Here is a 20,395-nt window from a genome sequence, read left to right on the forward strand (position 1 = left end):
TCCACATGGTCAGTAACGGCACAAAGCTAAGCTAAATGGGAATTTCATTTCTGTGCACATATAAGGCTACTGCCTGAGAGCAGAACTCAAGTCAATAGGGATTGCCCTCCCACTGCCACTATTAATGTTTCCCAAACAGGAAGGATAATAACAGCACATCCCAAAATAAAAGTGATCATTAGAAGGTGGCCATCTACAAAGGGATTCTTTTCTGAGCTGGTTCAGTCAAGTTGATTCGTGGCAGCATGCCCATAGGTTGAATAGATCCAGAGGAGCTTAGACAAAAAGCTACACTTGGAAGTGTACAAATGAGTTAAACTGCATTGTGATTGCTTTATTAGGCTCTTGCCTTCTGAAGCCTGCAAACTGCTTACTGCTTTAGTAGGATGCAATTTTAGGCCAGGTTAACTCAATCCCCAAACCTGTTATATCAGTTTAACCAACATGTGAATTAGCCAGGTGTGTGCTTAAGAATGACAAGGAGGCAACTGGTGCAACGTGCGCTATGACAAGTTCCCTAGTAGTCAATTTGTCATGTGCAAATTAAAGTCTCTTTATTTCCACATCCACAGACTTCATTTTTGTTTTTCTCTTGACAGCTAGAAATTATCTAGAACCAAAAAAGGCATCATTAGGTGTCAAGACATTTGCACTGCAGGGTCATAGAGCACCAGCCTTGCTCTCTAGTACTGGTTGCATACAAGGAAGACCATGGTGGATAGGCAGAACGCTGAAGATTGAAACACTGTTTGTTGGGACAAGAGAAAGGGAAAGAGAAAGGCAAAGGAAACAGTTCAAATACATGTATTGCCCAAGTCACCTGTGAAGCTCTTAATCATGCCAATAGGTTACGTTCAATAGCTAGTTCCCAGCTTGGCAGCCAACCAATGGCAATGTCTTTTCTGCTTCGGCAAGGCCAGCAATGTATCTTGCCCCCAGCGCTTGCTTAAGCCGCTGTAGTTGGGTTAAAGGTAAGTTATAAAGCATTACAGGCTACAGGAAAAGCTCGAAGTTTTGCCAGAGATGCTCCTGTTCAAGGCAAACTTTATTTACAAAACAAAGACAAGCACCCAGATACAAAATCGTCATTGTAGAAAGAAGTACCCAACTCAACTTAAAACGCTTGGTTGAAGAAATATATTAAGGCCCCTTCTAACTGACATACTAACTAGGAAGAAGGAACCTGTGACCTTCCAAAGGTTGATGGGGTACCACTTCCATCACCAGTGACCACTGGGCCAAACTGGCTGGGGATGATGGGAGTCCAACAACCTCTGGCGAGCTACAGGTTCCCCAACCCTGTGCTCCCTGCATGGTGCTCCCAGCAAAACTGCATCCCCCTAGATACACTGTTGGGCACATGTTCATTACCACATGTTTCCAACTGTAAAATGAAGGATATAATACTATAACACACACACCCCAAAACAAAAGATTAGCTGTGCAACGTGTTCACTTTCCCTGCCTCCGTAGGGGGCACATCACGGGAACCCAGCGACCAAGTGATGTATTCATTATGTATGGAGACATTTAGGATAGCTGGCATTTAGCAATTGCACTGTAATGTCACAACTGCTGCGGCTATGACACTGCTGTCACAAAAGGAAGCAGAGGTCAGTTGGGTTTTGTATGTTTTTCATAAAGCTGAGCCTTTCGGGACTGTAGTTCATAGTACCTGAAGTGTCAGGAGCTTCAGAACCTCCACCTATATCCATCTCAAATGAAATAGGAATGCCATGCCAAGCCAGAGCTTTTCCAGATCCAAACGTGCAACTCTCTAGGCTGCTCTGTGCCCAAATCTTCACAGGCAAGTGTGTCGGCAGCAGGGACCCACACCTACTCACCTCCCTCACTAGGAACCTAGGCAAAAGGACACAGTTCTCAAGTGGAAAGAAAGGCAGTAGGTTCAAACTTAATGGCCCTTGAGAGTACTTAAAGTTGGCATGCATGCCAAGTAGATGAGGTCATGTGTCCACAACTTGTCGTTGGTCTGAGCTGAGCAGCATTAAGCTTTCACATCCATAAAAGAAGGGCGGTAGGGTTGATATCCTCCCCAGGCTCGCATCACCTGCAACGTACAATAGACACTTTCATTGCATCCACCCGATCAAGTACATCCATCATACCTTCATCAGCAATCGTCTCATTTTCTCAGAATAAACACTGAATAAAGCACAACAGAGCAGTCTTATATTTGCAACTGAGAGCAATCAGCTGGCAGTTTCTGTTTCAAAGGGATTGTTTTTCTCCTTGCACAGTTTTGAGCCAAATCAGCTGATTGACTGGAAATCTCCTGCATCATGCCAGAGTCAGAAAAGAGAAAGCAGACACACTGCGAGTTCACTGCTCAAAGTAAAAAGGCAATTGACATTTACCAAAATGAGTACGAGAATTGATTCTACCAGCGCACTAATTAAATTTCTGCTGAACATCTCTATTATGGGACACCTTACATAACTAGCTCTAGACACAACATGGCTTCTGCTGGTAGAAGTGGTGGTTAGACCAACGGAAACTGAACTTCCATTTTTTATTCTTTGGGTGGAACAGTAGCAGGAAGAGAGCTTGCACCATGCACGCCAACCGCACAGTTGCCTGTATTGCATCTATCTTCCAAAACGCATTGAGCTAGCAAAACTCTGCAGACAATGCAGGCGTGTTAAGTTTTGCTCATTAAAAAAAGGCAATGACACCAAGGCTTCAAAAATGATTCTGGGTCCTAGGCACGTGCCCCAGGCCCTGCACACAGTTGAAGAAGCAGTAAAATCCCCAAATGATCAAGAACCTGAGATTCCTCCACTCCCCACAAGCCACAGTAGGGTTAAAGCATTTTCATGCTTCTGTTAGCAGGTTGCGGTCTTCATTATGTAACTATGAAAAGGGGCAGATGAACTTAAAACCAAGCTCACTATTAACACAACGGCATAGATACTGATTACTCATAAAAGCTGTAGACACTTCTTTGCTAGAAGAATCCCTGCACAAATTAGGTATTGCTTGGGTCACTGACCCAATTTTCATCAAAACTCCATGCTGGTTAGCATTATTAAACATATGCTTGGCTGCTTTTAGGCTTTGACCACACCCTTTAAATGGTAGCTCAGGTGTAGTGCTTGTCTGTGGCATTCCAATGGCTTAATGCAATGGTTCTCAAACTTCCAGAAACTGACAAACAGTAAGCTGGAAATGCCAGAGAACTAAGCACCTCATTTTTCTAAATGCTACCCCCTCCCCATTGCTGTTTTTCACATAAGAGGCTGAAGATGGAAAGACTCGGGGACATTTTCAAAAACCCTGTGCAAATGCAGTCCTTGACACACAAAAGATGTCTACCCCAGCTCTAATGTACTAAAACGCTAAGAATGGGTGCAGCCACTATTTTTTCTATTGGGTGAATGGGTGCAGCCACTATTTTTTCTATTGGAGTGAGTCATCTTTGATCTATGGAAGAACACCAAAAAGAGCCAATCCAGTGAAAGATTGCTTTAAAATGTGGTGCTTATATGCCTTGGAACCAATCCACATCCAAATCACAAAACCACAAAGTTAAGAAGCACATGCGTCTTACACCAGGTGTGGGGCAACTCTCAGCTGCATGCTATGCAGCCCTTGTTATCTCTGGCAGGCTCCACCCATGGCTTTCCTGCCTGGGAGAGGCACCCTCCTCCCCACATGAAGAGAGTGTGCTTTGTAAGCATGGATCCCACTGGATTCATGCTTGCAAAATACTTCCTTGCCCAGGGCCAAGAAATTCCCGACAGAGTTATGTGAACCCATTTCAGAAAGGATCCCGAGGTCCTTATTCCAAAGGCCTTGCCCTCTAATCTGCCTAACAAAATTGCTGCACAGGCCTATTCCCCCTTTTGCACCGTGCCATTTTGTTCGTCGGAAAACACCTTGTCTCTCCCGAGATGCAGAAAAGGAAAGAAATGCAGGAAGGGAGCTGGGTGGGTGCATTAATGGATAGTTGGTATGTGAGTGGAGAGAGAGAAATGCCCCAAAGGATGGATGGTTTGAGAGGTAAGGGTATTTTGCATGGGCCTGCAATTAATTAATCATATTACAGTGGTACCTTGGGTTAAGAACTTAATTTGTTCTGGAGGTCCGTTCTTTTTTTTAAAATGTATTTTTATTAAAGATTTTCTTGATTTACAGAGCTATGTGCTAAGTCTCTCGTATCTGGAGGTCCGTTCTTAACCTGAAACTGTTCTTAACCTAAAGCACCACTTTAGCTAATGGGGCCTCCCGCCGCTGCACGATTTCTGTTCTCATCCTAAAGCAAAGTTCTTAACCCAAGGTACTATTTCTGGGTTAGTGGAGTCTGTAACCTGAAATGTCTGCAACCTGAAGCGTCTGTAACCCGAGGTACCACTGTAGTTTGTTCTTGAAAATTTGAAATCAAGCCTGGTAGCTCAGTTGATAGAGGATCAGACTTTTTTCCTGCACTGCAGGGGCTTGGATGAGATAGCCCTTGGGTACCCTTCCACGTCTACGATTTTATGATTCTGTAGGTCCCAAGTAAGCTCACCTTTGTGTCTTCTGGCTCCACCAGAAGTTCCTGCTCAGCCTCATGGAGCTCCTCTGCAGGATCATAGCTGTACATCGGCAGCAAGTGATGGCGTAACCGGTCATACCTGAGAGACAGATCAGCAGAAAGAAATGATACCACTTTCCCATGTGGCGACTGGCTTTTATACAGGAGCAAATGCAAAATTAGGGTGGATAGATTAGTTTGCGGGAAAAGTGTTTCCCTGCACTGAAAGCCACCCCTATTCCCAGAAACCATTTCCCCCAGGTAGAAAGGGAAGGGGCATGCAATAGTTAAAATACTATTAATCTCCACACACCCACACAAATAATTAGCATGAGTCGATCTCAAAGAATCCCATAAACTGCCCAAAGCATAGAAACTGACTTATCATATGTAGAACCAGCTAAATAAACAGCTGATAGCCTTGCACACAAAAGCTCCTGTGTTCTCAAGCAGAGACAAAAGCCGTTTTCTTGAGCAAGAAAAGAAAAGTTGGTTCTGAAGAGCCATATGACCCCAAACTCCTCATTTCCAACGAAAACTAATTGGCCACCCAGCACAGGCCCCTTACCTTCTCTTCTTCTGAATGTACATCATCTGCAATGTGAAAAGAGAAACAGCCATGAGAGAAGCATACAGAGCGTCTACGGATTATTTCTCCTTTCGAGGAATGAAGCATGGAACAAGAAAGAAAAGGATTAACAGGGCAACAGACGCCAGCAGCAGGAGAAGCATTTCCTACACCCGTCCGCAGACAAGGAGCAAACCTGACAATGGCGATGTCACACGATATTAGGCTGCAGCATGAGAACCCCTGGCTCTCGGTATTGGATGACAACAAAGATATCAAGAGAAGCCGCTCCATGACAGTATCTATTTATTTATTTAAAATATTTTCATACCCCTTCTCAAGGAGGGAGCTTCGCAAAGCACACTGCACTCCCCATTAGCCCTTTCCGCTGAAAGGAAACAAAGGGCTTAGCCACACTTGTCTCCCCTGAGGAAAACCGCTCTTCAGCACTTAATTGGAGCAAATGGCAATTTGGGTTTTCCCCAGATTGCTGTTTGTTCTGGACTATCACTAAAGAGCGGGTTTTCCCTTGGAAAGGAGCAGGGCAAGGGGGAAACTGCTCCCCCTTTCTAGGCACGTCGCAAGCAGAAGTACGAATAAGCCCAAAGTCCCATCCCATTATCCATTTTTTAGGCGAAGCAAAGGCAAAAGAAGAAACTGCTTATTTTAAGTCCACAGCTTCTGGGCATCCTTAAGGGAAATGGCAGTCACAAGGGCCAGATTTAACACATTAAAATGGTGGGTTTGTCCAATAATAATTATTATTTATACCCCGCCCATCTGGCTCCTGTTTAACATAGAACAGGGAAATATTTCAAATTCCCTCCACTTGGGGCAGGGAAAGAATCAAGATTCTCAAGAGTCATACTCAAGTGCTTTATTCCTCCTCTCTCCCAATACTGCTTTTCTTTTGTTATGTGTCTTTTAGATTGTACAAATAAATGATGATGATGATTCTCATGGTATGCCTGAGGGCAGGGAGTGTCTTAATGAAATTTGCAGTTTACTCTGGGAGCCTTTTTTGGCTGAAGAGCAGAAACATAGGAAGCTGCCTTTGACAGAGCCAGACCATTGGGTTCATTGGGCTCAGTACTACCTGACACAGATTGGCAGCAACTCTTCGGGGTTTCAGAAAAGGGCTTCTCCCAGCCCTGCCTGGAGATGAAAGGAATCAAACCTGGGACCTGCCACTAAGCTGCCGCCCATATGGATGAAAACACTTCAGATAAGTAAATAAATAATATGTATGCCCTGTAAATTATGAAGGACACACTCATGTCGAGCTTCTGCCTTTAAAATACTGTACTTCAAAACAGGAGCCCAGTCCTTTCCCATTTACTCCTTCTATATTCTTAAGACAAACTTAAAATGAAAGGAAGTGCTTCCTTCAAAACCAGATCAGCAATTGTGTAGTTTAACTCAAGGTACCTATACCCAGCTACAAATTACGTCACTGAAAGCAACCCTTATACAGCAGTATCTAATTTCAGGTGCCCAGTTAAATGAGTACATGAACTTTATCTAGACCTGGCTTAATAACCTAATTGCTAAATCTAATTTGCAACCAGAGCCAGCTGCAAAAGGTGACGTTTGAATTCAATGGGCCTCTAAGCACATTCCAAAACCAGCCTTCTATTTTTCAGAACTGAACTGAGCTCACTGTTCTTCCACACTGGCTAGCATTCTTCATTTCAGCAGCCTAACCTAGGTAGGAAAAGCCATTTTTGATGTTGCTATTACTAAGCAGCTGGGAATCGCAAACCCATGCCAATCTAATTCAGATTCCCCCAGAGATCTATCTGGAGATCTAGCTCTACCTTCTGCCCACTTCTGCTTAGCAGCCTGATTCCAGTAGGGTTAAGTAAAAACTAAAGGTTATTGTAGTGCAGGGCAGGGGAGTTTGGCTGCCTTCTAGCTCAACAGGAAGGGGAAATGGTTTGGAAAGAAGGTGCAACTTTATAATGCAGAAGTGAGAAGGCAGAAAAGGTGGCAAGGCTCAGCAGGACACAGTGAATGACCAAGCTTCCCCATTCACCCATCTCCCTTTATGGGGCTCTACAACCAGTCAAATGTTCCTCTCGCCACAGAACAAGCAAAGCATCAGCCAAACAGACCAAGCGCTCCTCACTGCACCCACCCATGCACCTCACCAGATGTCATGCTAATTCCAGATGAGCCTCAACAGTTTCTGAGACCAATTTGGCAACACCGCTGGTAAGAAACGGAAGCGCAGCTGCAGCCAGAACCAAATACCGAGACAACAGCCAGCTGCCCAGCCGCTTGATTTGAACCAGCTACTTTTACAAGAGATTTGCTCAGGGATTTATACTTTGGGGGGGGGGGGGATTCGGGGAGGAGGGGCAGCTCCATGTATTCCATTGCTGTAATAAAAATACATTTCTGAACCTAAGCCTCTGCTTAACTTGTTGTTGGTAAAGATGGGCAAAGCTGCCCCACTAGATCAGCGTGTTTTGCTACTGTTGATGTTTCAAAGTATGATTTGGTTTATATAACTTATGTACTATTCTGTTTCCTGGCTCAATTCAAAGTACAGTGGTACCTCGGGCTACATACGCTTCAGGTTACAGACTCCACTAACCCAGAAATATTACCTCGGGTTAAGAACTTTGCTTCAGAAATCTGCTGCGGCTGCGCAGCGGCAGCAGAAAGCCCCATTAGCTAAAGTGGTGCTTTAGGTTAAGAACAGTTTCAGGTTAAGAACAGACCTCCAGAACGAATTAAGTACTTAACCCAAGGTACCACTGTACTGGTTGTGATTAGGACCCCAATGTCTTTTAGAGGACCTCTCCTAATAGGAACCTTTCTCCAAAGGCCCTCATCTGGGTGCCATCTTTGAGAGATGTTCAGAGGGTGGCAACAAGACAGAAGGGCTTTTGGTGGTGGCTCCCCTTCTGTGGAATGCTCTTCTCAGTGGTGGCACCATCCACCTCAGCACCAGATTAAAACTTATTTCATCTCCCCGGCATTTGCACAGTTTGTGACAAGCTTGTTGATGGCCTATCGGACGAAATGTTCTGGCTGCTGCTGTTTTTGAAGTTCTCCTGCTGGGTTTGTTTCTAGGTTGTCTGAGAAGTTCTAATGAAGTTAAGCCATTTTGGCTTTTAACCTTTCTGTAAGTCACCTAAAGACCTTTTTCTTTCAGTATAGAATCGTAGAGTTGGAAGGGACCCTAAGGATCATCTAGTCCAGCCCTCTGCAATGCAGGAATATACAACTGTCCCATATGGGGATCGAACCTGCATTGTTGATGTTATCAGCACTATGCTCTAACCAACTGAACTATCCACTAATAAAGCAAATTAAGAAGGAGGAGGAGGAGGAGGAAGAGGAGGAGGAGGAGAAGGAGAAGAAGAAGAAGAAGAAGAAGAAGAAGAAGAAGAAGAAGAAGAAGAAAGGGAGGGAAAGAAAGGAAGGAAGGAAGGAAGGAAGGAAGGAAGGAAGGAAGGAAGGAAGTTAGTTTATTAGATTGCACTCTGCTCTCGGATTATTTTTAATGACCATATTAGAAACCCAGTAAATAAATGTGTAGCATTTGGAGCTCATCTGGTTGAATTCAAGACAACTCACCACAGCTACGATGACTCCGACGACAGTGATAAGAAAAAATGGCACCAGAACATAGCCCACCAAGGAGTCGTTGGGCGGCCCAGCAGAGGTGGGCATAGTGGTGTTACTCATGGCATAGGAAGCTGTAGCTCAAGAGGAAACAGCAAAGCAGCTTCCGTCTTCATCGGACAGTCTGCCTGGCGATCACAAAAACAAACAGTCAAAAGATTAAAACACATTCTTCAAGCAGCCATGATCCTCTCTTCTCCTTCTCCCCCCCCCCAAAAAAAAACAACAACTGTGCATGAGGCGGTACATTAAGTCACAAGCCAGTCACATGTTCCCGTCCCCCTTCGCATTAGATTCGGTACTACAGTGGGGGTGAATAAAACCCTTTTAAGTGGTATTTAGCCTCGAGGCATGGATCCACAGTGTCTGAAGCAAGATAAAGGATTAAAAGGCAAGTGAGGAGGTTCTTTGCTACTGCTCTGTTAAGCAATGCTGTTTGCCCCAAGGCAGTTTGATGTGGAAGAAGCTGCTCCAATGGAAAGGAAGGACAAGAGCACTGCAAACACAGCAGTACAGGACTGGAAGTTTTGCCCATTCAGCCATGTTTGGCTTGTTTTGCCAGTTGGGGGGGGGGGGGCAGGAGGAAAGGGAGAGCACCACCTGCACCTCCCTGCAATGTATACAGAGCACAACTCCCAGTTCAGTCATCTTAATTTGCTCCATCCATCAGTCCAAACCAAAAAGTCAAAAACCATCTTTTTTAAGCAAAAAGGGTCCCTCCTAATCCAGGGAGGGGAGGGGAGGGAACCCCATTAATAATAATAATTTAAATAAAGTTGTTAAGTGCTTTATCTTGCCCAGTGCAACCCAAAGTGACTTACAAGCTATTATTGTTACTGTTATTCTTACTTACCCACCCTAAGGGCCCAGGGCAGGTTACAACATTAAAACACAATATTAAACACTGTTTAAAACAACTCACAATCACAAATATAAGTTGGGTCCTAAAAAGATATAACTAAAGTGTCAAAAGCCAAAGTAAAGAGGCACATCTTTCAGCTCACTCTGGAAGCTGTACAATGATGGTGCCAAGGGGACTTTTGCAAAGGAGTTCCACAGCTTAGGGGCCACCACACAGAATGCCCTCTCCTGGGATGCTGCCACCACCCCCACCCCTCTGATGGTGGCAGAACGACCAAGAGGGCAACCTCTGCTAATCTCAGCACCTAAGAGGGTCTGTAGGGAACAGAGGCATAACTAGTAGTAGTAGTAGTAGTAGTAGTAGTAGTAGTAATAATAATAATAATAATAATAATAATAATAATAATAATAATTAAAAAAAATTATTATTTCTACCCTACCCATCTGGCTGGGTTTCCCCAGCCACTCTGGGCGGCTTCCAACAGAACACTAAAATACAATAACCTATTAAGCATTAAAAGCTTCCCTAAACAGGGCTGCCTTCAGATGTCTTCTAAAAGTTTGGTAGTTATTTTCCTCTTTGACATCTGGTGGGAGGGCGTTCCACAGGGCGGGTGCCACTACCGAGAAGGCCCTCTGCCTGGTTCCCTGTAACTTGGCTTCTCGCAGCGAGGGAACTGCTAGAAGGCCCTCGGAGCTGGACCTCAGTGTCCGGGCAGAACAAAGGAGGTGGAGACGCACCTAGGCTTCCTTGCGCCCTTAGCAAGGAGCTGTATCACACACACTCCCAGTCCCTTGCACCCTTGGCAATCATTGGCTCTCTCCACCTTGCCTAGTGTTTTTTGCAACCCCCTGGGCCTGTGCCCTTGGCAGAGGCCAACCCAACCCTAGGTACACCCCTAGTAGGCAAGGAGCTCTTAGTGCAGGAGCGAAGTCTCCCTTCAGAGTGATAATCAGGCTCCCCAAGCCCTGTAATTAATTGGGGGCGGGAGAGAGTAACAAGCTGTGTGCTTAAGGGCACATCTATTGGCCCCCAAAATCTACACTACTGGCACAGTCAGAGGTGCTACTGGCTAAGCAGAAGGTCACCACTTACAGACCTGTTGCCAAGAGAGCAGGGCAGCTGTGCCTTAAGAAAAGCTGGGGGGGGCATGGTTTGCACACAGATGGTTCCAGGTTCGATCCCAGGCATTTCTGGGGATATGAAGCCATGGAGGACCACCGCCAGCCAGGGTAAGACAATACTAAACTGGATGGGCCAAAGTCCTGATTCAGTATAAAGCCACTTCCTAGGTTCCTAATATTTCCAGAGAATACACAGTGTCAAGACAACCTGTTCAGAAGCTTTCGGAGGACTCCCCTTTCATCATTTTGATTTTCATCTGCACAAGGAACCAGTTCCTATCTTAGGGATCCTCAGACACTGCAAGGAGAATGTCGTTTCCCCAAAACTAGTTCATCCTAAATGCAAGTGAAATATGGGTCTAATCCTGAGTTATGGCCGCAACCTAGCTTTGAATTGGTTCCGGCCATGAGATACAGTAAGCCGTGTGGCATAAGTTCTATGTGGAGCCCCTCCCCCAAAGGGCACAAGTCCTTTGGTCAAACAGTTTCCACCCCAGTCTCCTCACATTTCCTCAAGCTTTAGGATGGGCAGCAAGGTACTTTGGAGTAAGTTCTCAAAGGATGAGGAAGAGGATGAGGATGATTGCTGCTCCATTGATATCGCACCTTTCCCCCCAAGGAGCTCATACATGCCTCTCCTCTGCCCTCCATATTATCATCACGACAACCCTGTGAGGTAGGGTAGGCTGCGGACTGACTGGCCCAATCCAGTAAACTTCATGGCTGAGTGGAGGTTTGAAATCTGGTCACCCAAGTCCTAGCCTGCCAACCCAAGTAAATTTTTACGAGGGAAATGTCATCACATTAAACGTTGGTGCTGCTGATCATTCCTCCTTATCAACACCAGGCAGTTGTGCAACAATGAGATTAAAACCGGGGAAGGGGTAATGTGCTATCGCCCAAGTAAAATATTGCAGTTAACTCTATAAGGCTTATCAGAGGTCAAAAACTTGCAATCAGCCGACCTGCACGTATACCAGTGTGCTGCAGAGTGGTTTGAGAAACGTATGTCTGGAAAGCTACTCACTACCTAGGGGGAACTGTTAGTTCACCTAACTATGGCCCCATCTGCACTATGCGTTTAAAACATTATCATACCACTTTAAACAGCCATGGCACACACCCCCCCAAAGAACCCTGGGTACTGTCGTTTGATAAGAGTGCGGAGAGAGTTGTTAGGAGACCCCCTAGTCCCCTCACAAAGCTACAATTCACAGGCTGGTTTAATAATAATCCTCAAGCTAAAACCTTCCCCAGCCCTTCTTTGCACTCTCCTCGAGTGTGGCAAAATATTATTCGTTTGTTTGTTTACTTATTTATTTATTAAATTTCTACACCGCCCTTCATCCAAGGATCACAGGACGGTTTACAATGTAAACACACACAAATACATACCATAGTAACAAAAAAACCACCCCAATAACGCCCTCCCACACACACTTCACGGAATTCTGACAATGCTTCTTGCTTGTCTGGATTGGGGAAACCAGAGGGATGTGAGTAAGAGTGTGTGCAGCACAGAAACAAGCCTACTGTGCAAATATATATTTTATATATGCTCTCCTCACCCGCCACTGGCATCCCTAGGAGGTAATATGGCCCTTGGGCTGTAGAAGGTCCCTCAACAGTATACCCAAAGAGCAACAAGGCCCCGCTCCCAAAAGGAACCAAACTGTTCGCACTAAAGGACTCCAGTACACTCTCAAGAGCACAGGTTCATTGGCCGGCCCTGAACTATGGCAGGCCTGGGCTTCAAATCTGCATTCACCAGCGTGCGGCTAGCTAGCTAGCTGATTCCCATCGTAGTTCATTTCAGAAACGGCTCCCCTACAGCCAGCCTTCCTTCCACGCCAGGTCACGTCCAGCTTCCCAGTGCTCACAGGCTGCAATCCTACACGCAAAGAAGCAACCTCAGTTTAACAAACAACTTCCTCCCGAGTAGGGATGCTCAGAATCGGGCTCCAAGGCTGCAGTCCCGCGCTGTGCGCCTTTCTATTCGGGAATAAGCCCCCCTTAATTCCGTGGCGCATGCAACCGAGTAAAAACATGCAGCAGCACAGAGGATTAGGTTGCATAATTATGCAGGGACGCGGAACAGCGATTCGCAACGACAGCGCAATCCCAGCAGCGTCACTTGGCAACTGGGGCCAAAATCCGGGGAGGGCCAAGCCTTGCCCAGCAAATTTAAACCCCTTTCTCCGACTCCAAGCAAGACAGCTTACCCCTCCAGCACTCCCGGAGGCCCACGACAACAGCTCCGGGAACTGTCACGGCCCCAGTTAGGGATCCATCTTCCTTTCTCCCGAACCTAAGAGAGAGAAAAGGACCGCGCGCCGAAGAATCGGTTACGGTGTTTGCTCGCCAGGCTTCCGCCGCCCCCTCTTCCACGCCAGCTCTTCCTTCTCGTCTAATCCACCTCTCCATTGGCTTTCATTGCTACAACCCCCGTCCCACCGCAACCCCGTCCGCCGCCGCCTCCGATCGCTCCAAACAGACCCGCCCCGGCCAGGCGATCAATCGCTTCCTCACCTGCGCCGCCGCCGCCGCTCACGCCCCTCCAGCCGCCACCAGGAAGAGCCGAGAAGCGCGTGACTGACAGCGCAGATCAGAGCCAGAAGAGCCGCGGCCAATCCTCGAGGGGCGAGGAGGAGCCGGGCCCGGGCAAGCGTGGGCAGGACAACGTGCCATGGGCAACTGGGGACGGTAGAGGGCAGCAGGCGCCTGAATAAACCCGAAGGAAGGCCGTAATGACGAAAAGCATCAGGCTGGTTTTTTGAGATTGCTGTACTCAGGTTGTGTTCACACTCCGGTTTACTGCGCACTCACTGCGTTTTTATCCGTGTTCAAACGATGTTATCCGAAATGCGTATGCAGCCCGTATTTTGCAAGAAGGTACTACGGCCTGATGTGCTGTTTCTCAAACCAGCTTCACAAGGATTGGAGTTCCTAATTTGTCTCCAGCAAATTAACACCTTAACATAGTAATCCAACCATACTCGGTTATGGTAATTTACTATGATACTCTAGTAATGAGGATTCGGAAGAGGATGCTGCTGCTGCTGCTGCTATCCTAAACACCATCCCAGCTGATCCTTCCTGAGAGCTTTGCTTTTAGCTCTAAACAAGCTGTGTGTGCTTTTGTTTACTTTGCTGGGTATGCTGCAAAATGCAGTGCCAGTGGGACACCTGCTACCTTAATTTTCCCAGAGGTCTTTTAGACATTTCCTCCATGGGCCCTGAATCCTTTAAGTATTTTGAAACACTCCTACAGTACTCTTATGCCCAGTGTGTTTATCACACTGTCAGCCACTAGAGTGCCTTCCCTGACTTAGTGCCCTCCTGATGTTTTAGACTACAATTCCCATCAGCCTTAGCTAGCAAATGCAGGCTCATTTGCTAGCTAAGGCTGATGGGAATTGTAGTCCAAAACAACTGGAGAGCATCAGGCTGAGGAAAGCCTACGCTAGAGCTCACGTGGTCTTCTTTTTAGAAATTGTGCGTCGCTGGTGGCTGCCTGTATGAATGCGTGGGACAGGGGCGAAGGCACGCATTTTTTTTAGAGGGGGCTCTGAAAAAAGGGTTATATTTAAAATGCATGTTTGTCGCTGCTTTACGTATAAAACGAAAAGGGAAGGACCCAGAAAACCTTTCTGCCAAGGTGAGTCCCAGTCCCAGACGTGTGCGCGGCCAGGCTGTTTAGATGCACAATGAGGGGAAAGGCCAGTGCTCTCCGCCTCCTCGTATTCTAGGACTGAAGGTTGGGGCAGGAAAAAGTGGTTCGGGAGACAAAATATGTTGTTTCTTGGCGGGGGGGGGGTTAGGAAGAGACGACACACCCCCTGTTGCCCCCTCTCGCGCGCAGCTGACGCTTAATTCGTTTGGCGCACGCGCGCATCCCCACGCCAACGCGGATACGCGGTACAACAAAGGGGAGGCGGAGGGGAGGAGCAGCCGCGAGCCCCTCGTCCCGCCCCCAGCCCTGTCTTCCGAGGAAGCCGGAGGCGAGGAATGCGCGCGCAGAGAAATGCGGCGGAGACAGAGAGGCCAGGTGACCTTTCAGCCTCACCTGCCAGGGTATACTGTACAGAATATGGTGCTTTTAAAAATAATAATAATGAATGAATGGCGCACAGCTGTGCGTTTCTACTCAGAAGTTCCCTTTAGTTCCGTGAGGCAGACTCCCAGGAAAGTGAGTAACAGGACTACAGCGTAAGGACAGGGAGATTTTCAGATTATAAAAATGAAATACAGTATGTCCCCCTGGCACAAGAGGGTGCAAGTCTCAAGTCATATTCAGCACGCCTCCTATGCATTATATTGAAAATATGTACGACAGTGCTGAGTGGGTTATTATTGTTACCTCCATATTCCATATACTGAAAGAGCTGTGGCCAGGAGGGGGCACTCTGGTGGCCCCAAAGCTGCAGGATTCCTTCTTGAAAGAGGTGTATCTGGCACCTTCATTGTATAGCTTTCCTTGGAGGCTGAAGAAGCGACAGAGATATAAATTATAATTAGGATGCACCCTGTCCTCCTGAATGTAAATTGCCAAATATATTTTCAAAATAAAAACAACAACCCAATAACGCCCCCCCCCCAAACCCTACATTTTAAAAGGGCATAGGATGTCAATCAAATCAACCAAAGGCCTGGTTAAGAAGGAATGTTTTTGCCTGAGGCCTAAAGGTGTATAATGAAAGCGACAGGCGACTTTCCCTGGGGAAAGCATTCCAGACAAGGAGCCACTGCAGAGAAGGGGCGTTCTCGTGTTGCCACCCTCTGAACCTCTCAAGGAGGAGGCACACAAAGAAGGGCCTCAGAAGATGATCTCAGGGTCCAGGTAGGTTCATATGGAAAGAGGTGGCCCTTGAGGTATTGCAGTCCAGAGCCGTTTAAGGCTTTATAGGTCAAAACCTGAACTTTGAATTGAGCCCAGAAACTAATTGGTAGCCAGTGCAGTCAGACTAGGATTGGTGTAATATGCTCAAACCATCTTGCTCCAGTGAGCAACCTGACCACTGAATTCTGTACTAGCTGAAGTTTCCAAACCATCTACAGAGGCAGGCAGCCTTACGTATAATGCATTGTAGTAATCTAACCTTGAGGTTACCAGATCATAGACAATAGTAGGTAGGCTGTCCCTGTCCAAATGGGCCACCAGCTGGGCCACCAGCCGAAGCTGATGGAGGGCACTCCAAGCCACTGAGGCCACCTAAGCCTCAAGCAACAGCAAAGGATCCAGGAGTACCCCCAAGCTGCAACTTTGCTTCTTCAGAGGAAATGTAACCCCACCAAGAGCAGGCAATCTCCCACCCATCTGATCTAGGGAACCACCCACTAACAGTGCCTTAGTCTTATCTGGATTGAGTTTCAGTTTGTTGGCTCTCAACCAGTCTATTACTGAGGTAAGACACTGGTCCAGCACTTCCACTGCCTCACCTGCAGATGTAAAGGAGAAATAGAACAGAGTGTCATCAGCATACTGCTGACAACGTACTCCAAACCTCCAGATAACCCCACCCAGTGGTTTCATGTAGATGTTAAACAACATGGGGGATAGGCTTGAGCCCTGAGGAACCCCACATTGAAGGTTCCATGGGGCTGAAAAGCATTCCCCAAGCAACACCCTCTGGGAACGACCATCCAAGTAGGACTGGAACCACCGCAAAGCGGTGCCAACCACCCCTAGTTTGGAGAGTCGTTCCAGAAGGATACCATGGTCGATGGTATTGAAAGCCACTGAGAGGTCGAGAAGAATTAACAGGGACATGTTTCCCTTGTTTCTCTCTCGAAAGAGGTCATCATACAGGGCAACCAAAGCAGTTTCTGTGCCAAAACCAAGCCTAAACCCCGATTGAAATGGATCCAGAAAATCAGTTTCTTCCAAATAATATATATGCAGAGACTGGTTTGCTAAGACAACCCAGTGAATTTATAGCGAGGAAACATTTGAACATTTATAAGTGTCTCCATGCACAAAAGCACATTTTAGCATACCGCTGCAACACTAAATATGGAATGGTCACCATGTTCCAGTTGGTTGTCAGTCATCTGCCCTCTTGGTATGCAGTGTACCACAGATAATGTTATTTCTGGTTTTTGAAGTTTTTCATTTGTATTTTACTGGTGTAATGGAATTTGATCTTTATTGCCATGATGTGCAGTTTACAATGTGCTGGATAAAATGAAGAAACCAATTAAAATATTAATGTTTTTTTAAAGAATGATAAAAATGGATCATACTTGGAACTACCCTTCTTCACCCATTCAAATGTAGCACAGAGCACTGGGTGCATCTGTCTTAATTTTGGGACTTAGGAGGGGGAAAGGGGGCCCTAGGAGAAAAGAATAGGTAGGATAACAAGCAAGCTTTGAAGCCACAAGTCTGTTTCTAAGAACAGGGTAAACACATACCATACAAGGCAGTTCTAAAGTACAGTACATCTTTAGCCATATGGCCATAAATATTATTTCCGTTTACAATAAAAACAACATGGTTTATTTCTTCTTCTTCCACCTCAAATATCACTAGCAGGATGATACATATAGTAGATGCCCTTTTATATAAAACTAAACAAATAAAAATTAGATAAATAATTTCTCAGTCATAAGGGAGTTAAAAAATGAAAAGTTATGGGTAATTTTCTGTTATAACAATGAAGCAAGTTTATATAATAAGATTTAATGCTATATGCACTTTTTTTTAATCCAACCACTTTTTCTAATTATATGATTGCATAATATTTCTCCTTCCTGGAGTGGCTCTGTGTGCTTCTACTACCATGGTAACTACTTTGCTTCTGATTCAGCCATATGGTGTTATTCCCCCTTTCCACACTGATTACCGTGTCTCACATTCTATTATAGCTAGTAAAGGAGTACAGAATACTGTTTTAGGAGGACACTCTCGGAAGTTGCTTCTTTCTGAAATGCCAAAAATTGTTTACAGCCTACAATTTTCTTTCCGCAAAGGCTTAGAATGAAATACTAGTTAAATGTTATATATACCACCTAAAGTATACAGTAGGAGGAGCATCTGTTTGTAACCTTCTCTCAGGTGCATAGCATTTATGTGTATGTGGTAACTTTGAGGTGCTAAGAGCACTTTCAAACAAGCAGTTATCCACCTACATATATGAGACATGTACAGTCCCATAAGGACTGGACCACATGTTTTAATGTTCTACAAGTGCTTAATTTTCCAGAGGTACTATTATTTTGAGAAGTACAGCTGTCACAGTGATAGAGGTACTCCCAGTGGTTGTTCCTGCAATAAATCAGTAGTAAAGTGAAAATACAAAAACAACAATGAGTGAAAGACAGAGGTGCTATGTGTCTCAGGTTCTCACATCCTGCCCTGAACAGGGGTTACACTGCCCTGGAAGGAGCAGGTTCATAATTTGGGGGGTGCTCTTTGATTCAACACTTCACTGGAGGCTCGGGTGCCCTTGGTGGCTAGGAGTGCCTTTTTGCAGCTCTAGCTGATTCCCCAGCTACAACCTCTTTTGGACAGAACTAGCTTGGCCATTGCACTCCGTGCTCCAGTAACTTCTAGATTGGATTATTGCAAGGTTCTCTATGTAGGGCTGCCCTTGAAGATGACTTGGAAACTTCAGCTGGTCCAAAATGCAGCAACTAGATTACTGGCTAGGGTTCTGTTTATAACCCGTTTTAAAACAGCTGCATTGGTTGTCAATTTGTTTCCGAGCCCAATTCATGGTGCTCACATTAACAACTAATGTGAGTCCTAAATGACTCAGGCACCCAATATTTGAAAGAGCATATCCTTTCCTACAGACTTTCCTGAGTGCTGAGGAGGTCCTCTTGGTAGTTCCTCCACCCTCAGAGCCTCAGGGGAGTAGGGTTTGGCCTGGGCTTCATCCTGTTTCACAACACCTAAAATATGATAAACGAGACTGCAGATAGATGGTGTCAAAGCAAGTACTTATGATTTCAACTGATCCATTAACTCAATAGCTTACAACCAACGTTACATAGCTCAGCATTCCTCCAAAGACTGCAGCTTACTTAGGAGCATTGGGTAGTATTCAGTTTTGTTCAGAGTAGACCCACTGAAATTAATGAACACGACTAAGGTCCATTAATTTTGATAGGTCTAAACTGAGTAAAGCTTAGGTGAATACCATCCATTAAACTTCCCTGAACAGTCAAGTATCCTAGTGCTGCCAACGAAAAAAAAAAAAAAAGGCAGGCAGGAGCTGTGCAAGCAAATTCTTAAAGAATCTTCCGGGGGTTTCAAAAGGTTGTAGCACGGCATTTTAGAACTGATGGCACTAAACACCTAAAAATCATTGCCACAACATTCTCTCTTTCTCTAACAACCCACTTCACCTTTCCTCAACATGGTCATAATGGCTACTTGCCTGATAAACATAGAAGTGACATTCATAGGCACTAAACCCATGCTGTGTCAGCAAAATGAAAAGAGAAAATGGAGCAGCAATTCCCTTACTAGAAAGAATAGAGCAGAGCCCAGGAGAAAAAGAAAGGTATGATGAAGCTGCAGAATTGCAGCAGAGGAACAGAGAAGAGAAATGGCCCAAGACCATTGCACTTCTTCTGTGGTGATCTTTGTCATAACCCAGCTTGCTGCAGCTGCATTGCCACAAGTACATCTTACAGCGTAATTACTATCACCATATCAAAGCATTATGAATGCAAAGCTGCAGCGTTGCGGCATTTGGACAGAGCCGAGAAACAGCCCCAAAAGTTGTGTCTCTCATTACCCAAACACTGCTGCAACTACTTTGCCACAGGTACTTCTTGCAGTGTTATTATCGCTGCCATATCAAAGTATTATCAGTAAAAACATAAATCTAAGCTCCTTACAAGGCTGCAGATTCTGTCCTTGGCTAACATTTCTAGCCAGTTGCAGCATTCAGTTCCTTGAGCGCCAACTGCATTCACCTTGAATAACTTCAGTGGCTTATCTCAGGCACAGTTGCCAACCAGGTTAATGTGATAAAGGCTTTCTCCCCACACCCTTAAGACCAAGTGAAGTTTTTCCCTTGCCCAAGCTGAGGGATCAAGTGAGCTCACCAATCAGCAGCATGTTGCGGAGGCTGTCAGCTCCTGTGGGAGAATGTTAAAACTATTGAATCATAATAAGAATTGACATTGTAAATGCAATTAGTACTTGACAGGAAGAATTGAAAGAGGAGGGAAACAAGGGAAGTATACAACCCCTAGGGCAAAACTAAAATGGAAACACATCTTGCTTTCCCATTTTTAAAATAAGTTAATTCTATGGGCTGGCAAGACTCTGGCTGCTGTTATTCAACCAGGAAGTTCATAATCAGCCCCCTATGTCCATGGATAGAAGCTACATCATCTGGTGTTCATAGTCCAAAAGAGAGGCATGGGGGGAATACTTCCCAACATACCTCATGGTTTCTTTGGAGGCAAATGAGCTGCCTCTTGTTTATATAACTTCACAGGCTAATTCGTGCTAGCCCAGTCACTGGCTTTTTGTTTACCAGCGTTGATTCCTCACCTCCAACAGGCATTCATGGGAACTGGAAACAGATCTAATCTTTTCAGTGACCTCAATGGCGTTGGAGAATAAAACTCCATTGGCAATGGTTTCAGAGCATACAGCTAATGCTTTTAGCACAGATCTAACATTTCCTCATGGGGTTTTCTTTCCTTCA

The 20,395-nt window shown here is 45.5% G+C and overlaps 1 protein-coding gene across 5 annotated transcripts; it reads right to left on the reverse strand.

Moving 5' to 3' along the window:
- Nucleotides 1–1,027: 1,027 nt before the first annotated feature.
- Nucleotides 1,028–15,229, reverse strand: SMIM29 (small integral membrane protein 29). Of its 5 annotated transcripts, none has more exons than XM_028734071.2 (6): nucleotides 13,254–13,404; nucleotides 12,947–13,032; nucleotides 8,691–8,862; nucleotides 5,103–5,128; nucleotides 4,529–4,634; nucleotides 1,028–2,068 (listed from the first exon to the last, which is right to left on the reverse strand). In XM_028734071.2, the coding sequence occupies exons 3-6, from the start codon at nucleotides 8,799–8,801 to the stop codon at nucleotides 2,006–2,008; spliced, it is 306 nt and encodes a 101-aa protein (XP_028589904.1). In that variant the 5' UTR covers nucleotides 8,802–8,862; nucleotides 12,947–13,032; nucleotides 13,254–13,404; the 3' UTR covers nucleotides 1,028–2,005. The 5 variants fall into 5 exon arrangements, with proteins under 5 accessions (XP_028589904.1, XP_077785019.1, XP_028589907.1 ...); XM_077928893.1 differs by having other exon boundaries at nucleotides 8,691–8,866; nucleotides 13,254–13,403; XM_028734074.2 differs by lacking the exons at nucleotides 12,947–13,032; nucleotides 13,254–13,404 and adding an exon at nucleotides 15,085–15,229 and having other exon boundaries at nucleotides 8,691–8,866.
- Nucleotides 15,230–20,395: the final 5,166 nt, after the last annotated feature.

Source organism: Podarcis muralis, chromosome 5 (assembly GCF_964188315.1).
Source record: "Podarcis muralis chromosome 5, rPodMur119.hap1.1, whole genome shotgun sequence".
NCBI classification, from domain to species: domain Eukaryota; kingdom Metazoa; phylum Chordata; class Lepidosauria; order Squamata; family Lacertidae; genus Podarcis; species Podarcis muralis.